This window comes from Amblyomma maculatum, chromosome 3 (genome assembly GCF_055883805.1).
Source record: "Amblyomma maculatum isolate TAMU_Amacu chromosome 3, ASM5588380v1, whole genome shotgun sequence".
Lineage (NCBI taxonomy): Eukaryota > Metazoa > Arthropoda > Arachnida > Ixodida > Ixodidae > Amblyomma > Amblyomma maculatum.
Window position 1 is genome coordinate 172,904,500 of NC_139346.1, and position 14,087 is coordinate 172,918,586.

A 14,087-nucleotide genomic window follows, 5' to 3' on the forward strand; every position below is an offset into this window, starting at 1 on the left:
TGCTCAACAACCAACTTAGAAATGATACCGTCTGGTTCTCGACCCTATCTTGTTCTACTTGTTCGTTGCATATCGATATATACCGGATAGAGAGGCAGTGCTACTACTGCTAGCAAAATAACGGGAGTCATCTCGTGGCACTACAGCTGCATATTATTCTGATGATTTTTTGGTAGTTGATAAACTTAAAACTGTTTTAAATTATGAAGTTTCTTTGAAACCTTGGGCTTTGCTCGAGACGACTTCCAAGCAAAGGCTTTCAAAATATATAATTGCATTTTGAAACTAGTCAAGACAAAACATAATGTGTGTTTTAAGAATCAAGATGCTCCTCAGAAATTGACGTCAAATTTCTTTTGCAGCGCTCAAGTATTTGCCTTTTGCCGTCTGAGGAGTTAGGGAACCATGCGATAAATCAAGAGTCTTGTTTTAAATCAATTCTGAGGAAAGAATGACTTATTAGTCTGTTTTTTTTTATTATTATAAGATGGCAGTGATGAATGATGTTTTGCGACCTTTTTCATTGTGATTCACACCTGTTGTCTTCGGATTTTATTAAAACAAAAACAAAAAGACAGTTAAGATTCGCATTTTATCTACATTGTCAAGTGATATATTACAGCGGAAACGGCGCTCGGGTTTTCGTTTACGTGCTCTCTCAACGCGGTATACGAAAGGGGATCCTCAAGCTGGGATACTATTAAGTGTTTTCTACAGATCGCGGCCCCAACGCCTTGTTCCAGATTTACGAAGTAAGTATACAATGTTTCGCTCTAAAATAACATATAATGTACGAAATTCATATACATTATAAAACCAAACTTCATAGAGGAAAAAATTTGCAGCCTAAGGCTGAACCTAGCTTGGCAAGTTGTGGCATGGTTTGGTTGATCCTGATTTTGTTATGACATGCAATATCTTTACGTCAAACAACTCATCGACGAATTGGTGCCTGGTTATATCAGCCACAAATTACCGCCTGCCATATGCCAGTGAAACATGTCAGACACATTCTGTTGATCGGCTTTTGCTTTAAGTAGAGCAAAATGATCCCTGTGTGTGAGTTTATCTCTAAAATGATGACAAGTGCACCTTATTACCTTTCAAAACGAAGCCTTGCAGAAGGTCTGCCATACGAACTTCACAGAGCTTGTGAATAAAAAAACCTTTTTTAATCGGGTATATGGAGTGCATGAAGAAAAAAACTCGAATTTCGAACTGCGTATTAACGACGTAAATATTGCAACACTTACGGGTATAATACGCAGTCCAAAGGGGTTTCCTACCTTGGCTTCTATGATCCCGATTAAGATATAGCGAACTTGGCATGAGCTTTATCACTATATTTAAATAGGGATCATGAAAGTCAAGATAGGAAACTCCGTTGTTAAACTGCTCATCTTGATATATATATATATGCATCTCTCATAGCTTGAGTCACTTTGAGACGTTAAAACCCCCAAAATCATAGCGCTTTTGCTTTTGCATTTGAGACAATGAAGGCTGGACTAACCTCTCATTTAGGCAGCTTATTACGTGCCTATATAATATTTACCACATGCCAAAGGCACCTTATACGCGACCCTTTCTGTGTACCTCTTAAACAGCTTTTGGCGCCTGATTGTGCAACCTGTCTTTATCACGTTTCTTCAAGTGTTTGGTTTACGTAGGGTACTGCAGAAAACGAAAGAGGAATGTTTAGCTGTTGCCATTTTCCCTCAGATTGTGCGGAAGCGTATATTCATAAGGAATAACTGGAAATTTCGTTTTGTCTTTCCCAGCTGTTGCTCCCATTTAGTTTTCATTTTGTTCATTTTTACGAGTCCTTCCGCCACTGAAACCAGTATTTACAACGAATAAACACTATTGTTCAGCTTTTTGGACTGAAGTTTGCGATATTTTCCAGCCAAATAAGGCCATGATTTTTTTTAAACAGTTGACCAAGCGTAAACGAGCTGTGTTTAGATTCATGATCTTAGAGGACCCAGAACGCACTTTTCGTCCCTGTGAGGATAGATCCCCCATGTGTGATCTAAAGAAAATTGACTTGATATCGAGAAAGCCTATACACTACTATTCTTGTAGAGCTCATGAGTTACGGCAAATGGAGGTAAGTAATACGATAAATAATATAAAATGCTTTCCACGGCCTCATCGAGGGTGATTGCAGATGTGTTTAAGAAGGTTAAATTACCAGCGAAACTAAAAGCGGTTAACAGTTCTATATCTTCAAATCAGGAAGGCATATCATCCTGTCTTTCATAAATGTGAAGTACTCTATAAGGACAAACGTAAAATTATGCGAGAAGTTATTGATGCCTTGAAAAGCGCGAACTGGCGGTGATTGTGCAAGTTCTCCCACAATTCTGCTGTCAGAAAAAAAGATGAATCGTAAGCCGGGCACTTATGCTGTTCACTAAGGATTGTCATTGATCACTCTGCGGTACTGTCATTGTAAGCCTGCGCAGTGGACTTCAAGAGTATAAAATTCTGCTTCTTGCGTGAAATAAAACCAGTTAATGGTAATCGTTTGTGTCTGTCCTGTCTTTCATTACGCTTTCACGATAAACGTGGTAAACTTACTCGCCGAAACGCTGCCATATTTGTCATAATGGTAAACTTCGCCGTAATACGGACCCAAGCTAATGTTTCGCCGCGCAACGGCAGCACCGTATTCCTAGCCTGGTGGGGAAATACGAACTGTCGGGACATCACCGGAGTAAACGCTCTGCTAGGTTTCTGTGCACGTGCGGTGATTTATTTGCGCCAGGCGGTTTTTTAAAGCGCGTCCGTCGAAGAAAATCGGACCTGCGAAGTGATTGTTTCTTTGTCAGCCCCAACAGCATGAAAAACGCTTGAGGACAAGACCCACGAGTGCAACTTTACAAAATCTTTGTCAGCTTCGCCACAATATCTTGTTTTCGAACTAAACGTTCTCGTTCGGAGAAGTCTCGTATTTTTTGGGGAAACGAAAAGAGTTAAGTTTCCACTTCTGCTTAAAATGTAGCCAATTGAGGCAGACGGCATGGAGAGGTGTCGAAAGCGTACAGCGCGCCTATAAAATGAAGGGCATGCAGGATTATGCCGCGCCTCGCTCCCGCGATTGACTTATATTGCTGATTTTCTAGAAACATTCTCAACCTACTTTATTGGGCGCTCTGAAACAAATCAAATCAACAAATATCCAGCGTGCGACGTCCTAAACTAGCATATGTGTGAATGTGCCCTAATTGACACCCCTTGTTCTAATTTCCACATCAACAGAACGAGGCCTTTTAGGAAAACAGGCCTTGCTGAGAAGCGTACTTACGGATTTCCGAAAGTTGCCCAATGAAGAAAATATATGTCGCAAGCACAATATATACAACCGGCGAACCTGTGGCTTGACATCGCTCAGACGAAACACCCCATTCGCGTCACAGTTTTCAAGTTCTGTCGCGGTCGCGTAAGAAACAAACGGAAGGAGCCGGGCAGGAAGGAAAGTTTTACCGAACGCGTCAGCCTATGTTGCCCTCGTCAGAAACGCGCGCTTGCTCCGATAACAAACGCACGTTCAAACGCTTGCTCCGATAACCGATTATCACATTCTTCCCCTCGTAGAATAAAAAAACAAAATCCTTTAATTGCTGCGTGCTTTTCTTCCTGGTCTTCTGCAGCGAACCTCTTTGGCGGGTGTCACACATGGGTGCTTCGTCGCAGAAGCCCTGCAGCTAACTGGTTATCTGTAGTGATATGCACTTCCTCTGCACTAGAGTTGGAGACAGACGTGTTAAAATCGGGGTTTCTTCCTCCTGCCTCTGTTGTATAGTCTTGCGGCTGTCTTGGTAGTAGGGCCTGAGGTGTCTGCTTGTCACTGAACTCCCTTGGCTCTGTTGTGGCTACCGTTTAGGGTTCTTTAAAAGACTGAGTCCGAGCTTCGCTTGCCACCTCTAGGACCTGGAAAAAAAGAAACTCTCGAGTAGAAAGTTGTTGAAAAACATTTCGTGAAAGTTCCCAGCTGCTTAGATCAATCTCTTCATTACTTCCCTGAGCTGGTAAGGATTTTACGGTGCTAGCTGCCGGTGATCAGAAATAATAGACTGCAAGCAACATTGTGTCCTAATCGTAAAGTGACTGGGCTGACCCCGGGTTCAATATTACCTTATTGCCCCGATTCCGGTTCGCCATGTGTGGTATTCACTTAGACGTCATCACCTCCAGCGGATTTCTCCTGGTCCCCTTTTGACGCTTTGTTGTTCGGTGTTTGGTCCCAGATGGTCCATGCAAAACTGCAAAACTTGGCTTGAGACGAAATAATGCGATTAGGAGTAGACACTTTAATGAAATTTCAGCAGGTCTCCGCGAAGTCATCGAGTTCAGGGTGTTCCGATATGAAAAAAGAAATTTATTCAGGCGCTCCTGCGCCTTGTTCTTCATTCCCGTCTCAACATAACTCATAACCTGTTTTAAGAAAATTTCTTCTGTCGTTCTGACCAGTCTCTCAGTGGCTTCATTCGAAGCAGAGTGATACGGAGGTGTTCTTGTATGCTTGATACTCTTCTGTCTCATAAACGCCGCAAATTTGTTTGAGGTAGGCAGCGAAAAGTGTGTCCAGTTTCTGCAAGGTTTCAGCAGTTGTCCACGATGACATGACGAACACTACCATCTATTTAAAGTACGCGTCAACTAGAATTACTAGATATATTTCATCTTTTACAGCGTAGCCAGCGTGAATAGTTTCCCAAACTCTTGTTGGGCCCCTGCAAGGTTGTACAAAGAGAGAGAAAGAGAGAACTTTATTGTCGAAAGCAGAGTTACTGGCTCTTCTTTCCAGGCGGCAAGAACCATCGGTTCAATATTGGTACCCTGTTGGCAATATACTGATCATATGGAGGGCTGGACACTACTGATACAATACCAATATTGGGCCGAGGGTGGTGCTGCCTAAAACTTAGTGGGAGAGCCAAGTTCCCGTTTGTTGGTGGCTTGCGGCGTCTTCTTCAGCGGGGTTACGGCGCCCAATTGTATATTGGGGTTTGCGTTGTGCAGCACTTCCTCCCAGGATTCATGTGAGGGAGTTGCTATGAGAACCTTGAAGGGTGGGTCCTTTGAGCAGCCCCATAGAATATGGTTAGGGTCGGCCCTTTGCCCGCACCTGAGTGCAGGACGAGCTTATGCGGCCGGAAAATGTGTGTTCTTAAACCGCAAGGTTTCGGGAAGAGTTGGTCTGCAGTTTGTTCCAGACGATTTCTTGTCGTCTTGTTAGGTATATATTGTATGGTGGTGGGTATAATTTCCTATAGACTTTGAATTGTTGTGTTTATAAGGTCGGCGTGTGTGATCAGTCCCTCCATTTCGAGTTCCACGGCATTAGGTCTCACCGCTCAGCCGACAAAACCTCGAACGCGTTGATGAGCAGCCTCAATGTCTCGATTCCCTGAGTGGGCTGGCGTCCATACGAGTTCTACGTCTCTGTCCAGTCCGAAATCTGAGAGGATGTGTCTGGCTGTAGTTGATATTCTGCCATGCGAGAAGTTACGAATGGCGGTTTTTGAATCGCTGACGATTATCTCCGCATCTGTTGTAGCGATGGCCAAAGCGATTGCGGCTGCTTCCGCTTGTTCCTAGAAGTCGACTTTGACCGAAGCGGCTGATACGCATTTGCTGAGGTTATTGGATTGCTTAATTGCACAGGTGGCAAAGGGCACTTGCAGCCATATTGCAGTCCGAGTCATCGGCGTGTATGATTCCATGGCCATTGAGATATTCTCTGCTTAGGGTCCTAGCCCTAGCATTTCTCCGGCCTTCATGGAAGGAGGGATGCATATGTTTGGGTAAAGGTCCGCAGATAATTTTGTCACGCGCTCCTCTTGCTGGTAGGCCTGGGTGGTTGGTCAGTGGTTCGGAATTATTTCTCATGCGGTTGAGAATTTGTCTGCCTGCTTTAGAGGTGGCTAGTCTTTGTAGTTGTGTTGTCTTGTGAGCTGGGATCAGCTCCACCACAGTGTTGTACATTCCTAGGGAGAGAAGTTTTCCTTTTATTGCAAAAGCAATACTGCTCTAGGTTTCAAGCCTTCGGTAGCCACGTACGTCTTACCCACGTGATGCTGTGACGTCACATCCCACGCGACACCAGGGTGAGAGCTGGGATACCAGCTCAAGCGGTCTGCGTAGCGCGGCGGCAGCCACGTCTCACCCACGTGACGTTATGACGTCACATCCCACGTGACACAAAAGCGAGGGATGGGCTGGCAGGAGCTGCCAACTTGGGTCTCTCGCTTCACATGGGACGGTTATGTTAGAATCAGCCTGCTAGGACTCTATAGGCCACTAAGGCAAGTTCAGACGGCTTGGTTAAAGCGGGGCTTTATATGTGGGCTGAGGAAGAAGAAAAAGAGAAAAAGAACGCTCAATATTTCGCTCCATGAGCTAACCAGGATGGACTAGGTCTACCCAGATATACCTAAAAAAATTACAATAGTTCAACGCTGCTGAACCAAATATTTCGCTCAATATTTGGTTCAGCAGCGTTGAACTATTGTAATTTTTTTAGGTATATCTGGGTAGACCTAGTCCATCCTGGTTAGCTCATGATTGGACTCGTTCACAGTTTCTTGAATAGTTTCCTTTATGTGAGCGTCCGATACTTTTAGTACCCATAAGGTGACGTCGTCAGCATATAGGGAGCGCTGAAGATATTTGATTTTTTCAAGTTTGGGAGGTTGACCTATCAGAGCTAGATTGAATAAGAAGGGACACAGGAATTATCCTTGCGTGGTTCCTTTATCTACTATCGCGATTTTTTCCGAATTAAGTCCTGCGATACTTAGCTCCGCATTCCATACTGAGAAAAAGGAGCGAATGTAATCGAAGGTTTTGTTCTCTGCGTTGATGTTGGAGAGGCTTTCGAGAATGGCTTTGTGAGAGACATTGTCGAAAGCTTTTTAAAAATAAAAGGCAAGGATGGCTTTGGTTCCGGTCTTCTTAGAGGGATATCTATCACTTCTGCATGCAATTGAAGCATTATGTCCTATGTAAAGAGTTGAATGCTGAAGCCAATCATTGAGCTGGGCAGTGGGTCATTGTCTTCTGCCTAGTTTTGAGGCCAATTTAGAATAACATATTACATATGTTTACCTAGGCACGACGTAAGAGAGATGCGCCTGAAGTTCTCTATGCTTTGTTTCTTTTTGTGTTTAGGAATAAAGACGAGCTTAACATGATTCCACATCTGCGGAATTTCACCTTTGTTCCAATATTGATTACGTCCGCAACTGCTGATACTGACTTTAAGTTCTTAACATTTCATTCGTGACACCATGTTGCCCTGGTGCCGAGGCTTTACGTAAATGGCCGATCGCGGCCCAAATTTCCGCAACCGCGATACATCTGACTAGGTCGTCATTAGGAACTCATTTGTACTAGTAATTGTCATTGGGGGTTGCTATTGGTATTGAGATATCTGTTTCGATGTTTACTTAGCAGATCCGCATCTGTACCTGGGTATTCGCGTATGAGTTAATTATTCTGAGATCTACTTTCTGCCCCGCCGGGTTGGCGCAGTGGTTACGGCGCTCACCTACTGTTCCCAGATGCGAGACCGGGATTCGATCCCGCCTCCTTGGGGACAGCAGCCGAACCCCCTAACCATGCACTGCACCACAGCGATCGGGCACTAACGCTATCGTGTCGTTCCCTGGGCCACGGTTCCCATCTCGTCGAAAATATTTCCTTTCGGGTGATTGTGACGCTTCGGCCCCAAAACGCAAACAGCAAGCATTTCTTGAGAATATTAATTAGTAGCGCAGTTACAACCACCGCAATCAAAATATTCTAGCGCGTTTCTCTCCTCCCGTTCCCTCGCAGAGGGCTTTTCTCTCCTGCATGACCGCCTAGCATCCGCCATGCCTCTCTCCTTCCTCCCTTCCTTCCGCTTTCTGTCTCACGCATTGTGTAGTATTTTGCAGAGCTATATATCTTCGATACCTGATCGATGCTTTGGGTTTGTTTGTTCAAAGTGTCATAACTTGGTATGTGGCCTTTACAGGCAGAGTTTGTGTCCCTAATTTTTCTCATCTCGGCTCCTATTTTTCTGTTGTTTCGTTTGTGTCGCTTTTCTAACTTTCTTTTACTCCACTCTTTACGTTTAAGGTGCTTATGTATATAAATCAAATAAAAATTCCTTGAACTGTTTGCTTCTAAAATACTAAAACACGACAAATGAAATGAAGTTTATTCAGATGTTGCCTTTTGTTGGCTCGTAGGTGAACATTTTAAACAATTCACCATAACAGCAGCTCTCTTAAGATGTTATTTCTTCTAGTGTCAGTAATCCTGACTGTATGCCACGGTTAAGATTGTCATCAGAGATATACTTAAAACTAGTGACTTTTAGCAAAATAAAGGTGAAATGCCATTTTTACTAATGTATTCTCATACTGGTTTGCAGATATCCACTAATTCCTTCTAAGAGGCACTAGGCAGCTTTAGGTCGGATTTAAAAATACACCATTTATATCCAATAAATATCATGTGGTTCTAACTTAAATGACTGGAAACAAGCAAAATTGTCACAGTTTTCAACACCTGCAGCCGACTGCCCTGGCCTATCAAGCTATCATCCAATTTTATTGAAATGAATTGAATGGATATCGCAATGCCCCCATAGACAGAAATTTGTTCTTTTTCCTGCCCAAAGAAACAACAACATGACGTTCGTTCTTTCATTTTCTTGTGATATCCAACACATCTTGTATATTAGCTACCTTGACCTAAATATAGATTCCTAGTTCAAGTGTATCATCGACGTCCTGCAATTCTTGGCAAATCGTTTATGAAAAGCATGTGGTACCACACGTTTGCAATCTTTCCCTTCCAAATTTCCCTTCCCACACAGAGTAGCATGGAAAAAATCTGTTTTTCATTAAAGGGTCTCTCTCTCTCTCTCACTCTCTCTCTTTCATGTGGTACCAGAAAACAACTTTGGGCACAAAGCTCACACGTTTTTATCAAAAATTTTATAAACAATTTAGAAATATAGTGTGGCTTCGGGGGATTAACTGTTTATTTTTGCCGCAGGTAGCAATGCCTTGTCGGCTTACCCTAGGAATCTTGTGGATCGCATTTTGTGGACTACAGGGTAAGTCCTATTTACTTTAAAAATGCCGCTAATGCATTGAGCGCCAACATTTCCCTTCGACGTCCAATTGGCTGCAATGCGGGGGTACGCTGTTAGTAACGCTGTTCAGAAGAAGCCGTGCTTTAACAACTTTTGCGTTCAATGTCTCCGTTAGCACCAAGTAAAATGATGTGATACTTTTATGGGACGAAGCACAGCTTCCCACTATAAACTATTTCAAATGCGAGTTCAATTTAATCTAATGTTGCAACTGCACACATGCACTCAATCACTTTCAGCGTAGCCTTTCGATTGCGGCGGCTGTCCCTGCGAGTGTTGATGTATAAATACTGCAGATAAACATAAGGCAGGTGGTCAGACAGTCATCACGTATGTATTCCACATATATGTTTGTAACAGAGGTAAGAAACCTATGCTCCCTGTGAGGACACCTTTAATTCGGATGAAGGAGTTTTAGAAGGCTGATCATTATTTTTGTGCTAAGCTGGTGTTTTTGATGGATAAATCAAATACTTGCAAACATCGAAGCTATCGCACTGGAGCCAAAGAGCAGGGCTTATTACGGATCCCTGCAAACACGACACAAACCGCATGGCCTAATGCAAGAAAGAATGTTGCATTGTTTTCTTATGCTTAAAAATGCTGATTAATACACAAAATAGCATGACGGCCGGCCTCCAAACGGATCTTCAAACAGCCCCCTTGCGCTCGTCGCACACATCCTGGTGTATTTTCAGATCCCCCTATCAGAGCCATCAGTATAGCCCGGTAATGATAACTATTTTCATCCAAAAAGGTTCAAGCGATTTATGCTGGATGATGTGGATGGAGAGATTAAGAAAAAAACATTAACGTAATAGGCCGTTTGAAACCTTGTTTTAATCGTACTAATATAAGTAATGTAAGTAATATAAAATTTATACGTGTTTCACTCTTTCCCTTTTTTGAAGGAGCAGCGACTGCCAAGGATGAAGTCTGCTGCACGGAGGAATGCATCAAAACTGGTGAATTTGTATTTTATTGAATAAGTGAAGACGACAGCACGCGTTTTCCGCGATAAGATTAGAGCGATAAATTCAATGTGTTATGTTTTATAGTACCACGGAGTATTATTTATTTATTATACAGTCGAGTCCACCGATCTTTTCGTTATTGTGCTGCAGTCCATTTCAACGAAGCAGTACGCCATAACAAAAAATTCCAATTTATTTTAAAAGGAGTTTATAAAGCTGCCTAAAGTATCCTTGCTTTTGTTTTTCCCTTAATTTTAACGATTGTGCATTTCCGAAAAACGACAAAATATTATGTGATATTAAATTTTGTTTATCGGGAACGAAGCTAATATGTCTGCTGCTCTTTCACAGCTCGGCAAATTACACAGCAAATGGGAAAAAGTAAACCTTGCGAAGATTTTCATAATTACATCTGCGGAAACTGGCAGGGTAGTTACGAGACTAAGGGAAGTGATCTCAAAAAGAAAGCCCTGTCAGATCTTATAGGCAAGTATGCTTTTCCTTTTCATTTTAATACGAAGAGGCATTTTATGTCCTATTTATGCAAAAATAATTATAAACATACGGGAATTAATGCTTTCATTTATTTACAGGGACGCTAAAGTATTGCTCCAGAAGAGTACCGCCCACGCGTATATCTCGCATAAATCGGATTGATTAAGGTGAAAGCTTTATATTCCCCAATATCAAAATCCCAGCGCCCAGCGTTGGCCATAAAACGTTTCAAAATTCGGATGTCATCAGAAAGCAGCCGCTTGAAGCGTGATCCGCGCACAGGAAGCAGCGACACGAATATCGCAGAATAGGAGAGGACATCGCGCCAGGTATCTTAGGGGAGAGGCCAACGAGCCGCTGGTCACGTGACGTCTCCGCGGTAAAAGATCAGTTGCGCCGCGCCAAGGGATGTAATAGCGCACAGCCGCTCTGTTGTCAGCTGTTGGCATAAGACCAGCGCTTGTACCTCAAGCTAGCCGTCACATGCAACCACGTGGAACCTGACTGTTTTGCAGCACAAATTTCCCCGTGATGTGGCTTTGTGGCTAACGAAAACGCACAAACAATGATCTGGAATATCTTATATGCCTTAGTGGAACGGATGCCACACGGATACACTGATTTCGCACGTTCGCACTTACAGTCCCAAGTTTCTCTACGGGCACGATTGTGTGTGTGTATATATATATATATATATATATATATATATATATATATATATATATATATATATATATATATATATATATATATATATATATATATATATATATATATATATATATATATTGTAATAGGGCGTTTATTGATGCTCAGATGGAGAGCTGTGAGGAGAGGACCTTGCAACGGCGAGCCCAGCGTACTTCTTCTTTGTCTTCGTCGCACAACGCACTGGTGCATGTCGATGGCTGAAGTGCTGACTATCACGGTACATTCCCCCCCCCCCCCCCCCCCGGGTAAAAAAAAAAGGAGCCATCCTGGCGACTTATGGCGCGGAAAGCACAGCGGGGTCATAGAATGGCTTCAATCGGTTCACGTGAACTGTTTCACGACCACGGCGACGCAAGTCCGCAGAGGGCGTGACGGGCTCAACTACGTAGTTGACTGCAGATGTTTGCTGGATGACCCTATATGGCCCGTGGTAACGAGCAAGAAACTTCTTTGAAAGGCCAGGGGTTGTTGAGGGCACCCAGAGCCTCACCAGAGAGTTCGGGAGATATGACGAAGCTTCGCCGGTATCACGGAGGTATTTTTGTTGCCACTGATTTTCTGTTGTGACAGAGCGGGCGAGCTGACGGCATTCTTCTGCGTACGTGACGGCATCGGATAGCGGGGAAGATTCGGAAACGTCAGGGCGGTAGGGAAAAAGTGTGTCCATAGTACAGGGTGGCTCGCGCCCGTAAAGGAGAAAGAATGGAGAGAATCCAGTAGTGGCCTGTGTAGCGGTGTTATATGCGTAAGTAACAAACGGTAGAACTTGGTCCCAATTGGAATGGTCGGTCTTCACGTACATAGCCAGCATGTCACTGAGAGTGCGGTTGAAACGTTCTGTCAGTCCATTCGTCTGAGGGTGGTACGAGGTAGCGGTGCGGTGTATGATGCGGCATTCTTTCAAGAGAGCCTCAAGAGCGTCTGATAAGAAAACGCGTCCGCGGTCACTGAGCAGTTCGCGAGGGGCACCATGGCGAAAACCAGGTTTTTCAGAATAAAGGCAGCCACGTCGCGTGCGGAAGCAGAGGGCAATGATGATGTCTCAGTGTAGCGGGTCAGATGATCCACTGCCACGATAATCCAGCGGTTGCCAGCTGAAGTTGTAGGAAGGGGACCGTATAGATCTATGCCGACACGATCAAACGGACGGGCAGGACAGGGCAACGGCTGCAACGAAGCAGGAGACTTGAGAGGAGTTTTTCGGCGTTGGCAAGACTGGCAAGAGCGGACAAAATGGCGGACAAAGCGGTACATTCCACGCCAGAAAAAGCGTAGACGCAAGCGCGTGTAGGTTTTCAACACTCCGCCGTGGGCGGAATGGGGATCACTATGGAAAGCAGCACAAATTTCGGCGCGGAGATGACGGGGGATGACTAAAAGCCACTTCCTTCCGTCGTGAAGATAATTGCGGTGATAGAGCAGCCCGTCACGAATTGAAAAATGGTGAGCTTGGCGGGCAAGCGCCCTAGACAAACGACCTGGACAGTGACTTGAAAGAAAGTCCAGAAGTGTAGATATCCACGGGTCGCGCCGCTGTTCCGTGGCCATGTCGATAGTGGCAAGCGAAGACAAATCGTAGGCGCAGATCTCATCAGACAACGAAGAGGGAGGCAGCGGTGGGCGCGAAAGAGCGTCCGCGTCAGTATGTTTGAGGCCTGAGCGATATATGACACGAATTTCATACTCTTGGAGGCGAAGAGCCCAGCGAGCAAGGCGGCCGGACGGGTCCTTGAGGGACGCCAGCCAGCACAGAGCGTGATGATCAGTGACTACATAGAATGGTCGGCCATAGACATACGGACGGAATTTGCCGATGGCCCAAATAATGGCCAAGCATTCTCTTTCCGTAACAGAATAATTGGACTCTGCCTTGGTCAAGGTGCGGCTTGCGTACGCCACCACATAGTCTCGGATACCAGGTTTGCGTTGGGTGAGAACGGCGCCTATCCCAATACCGCTAGCGTCAGTGTGAATCTCAGTTGGCGCATTCGGGTCGAAGTGGCGGAGGATGGGAGGCGAAACCAAAAGACGGCGTAAAGTGTTTAAGGCGTCATCACAAGCAGGTGTACATGCGGAGAGGAGCTGGATGAGAGGAGCAATAATAGAGGCGAAATTTAAGATGAAGCGGCGAAAGTAGGAGCACAGGCCGATGAAACTTCGTAGCTGCTTCAGTGATTTTGGGCGTGGGAATTCGGCAACTGCACGAAGTTTGGTGGGGTGTTTGGACGCGGTGGGGCAGAACGACGACGCTGAAGCTGAAGCTGTTGTGCTGTTGTGCACTGGTGTCTCGTAGGTGCTCCCGAGAAGTGGACATGGAAAATGTCCTAAATTGGAGACTAAAAATGAAATTGGTTTCATACTATGTACTAACCCCGCCAATATGCAGGATGTAGAGGTAATCGGGAAAGTGTGATGCAGTGACCACACCTCGAGAGGATCAGGTAACTGTAGATTTGTTGAAAGACGGGGGGGGGGGGGGGGGGGTGAGGGGTATCGTGGTAGGAAAACTGACCACATTGTATAAGCAGTGCCTGGTGTCATCGACGGCACCAGAACCGTGGAAGAACGCAAACATTATCTTAATTCTTAAAATCGGAGACGCTAAGGACTTCAAAAATCACAGCTCAATCAACTTACTATCTGTTATGTATAAGCTGTTTACTAAGGTAATCGCTAATAGAATTAATACACCCTTAGACTTCAATCAAGCAAAACATCAAGCAGATCTTCGGAAGGGGTATTCTACTATC

The 14,087-nt window shown here is 44.5% G+C and overlaps 1 protein-coding gene across 1 annotated transcript in view; it reads left to right on the forward strand.

Annotated features, from left to right (window-relative positions):
- Positions 1-621: 621 nt before the first annotated feature.
- LOC146196963 (neprilysin-2-like) overlaps positions 622-14,087 on the forward strand; it is a 71,436-nt gene continuing 57,970 nt past the window's right edge. The window contains exons 1-4 of the mRNA XM_084598678.1: positions 622-752; positions 9,058-9,118; positions 10,069-10,122; positions 10,483-10,617. Of these exons, the coding sequence (XP_084454804.1) occupies positions 9,064-9,118; positions 10,069-10,122; positions 10,483-10,617 (244 nt within the window). The 5' untranslated portion in view covers positions 622-752; positions 9,058-9,063. The remainder of the gene's footprint in view (positions 753-9,057; positions 9,119-10,068; positions 10,123-10,482; positions 10,618-14,087) is intronic.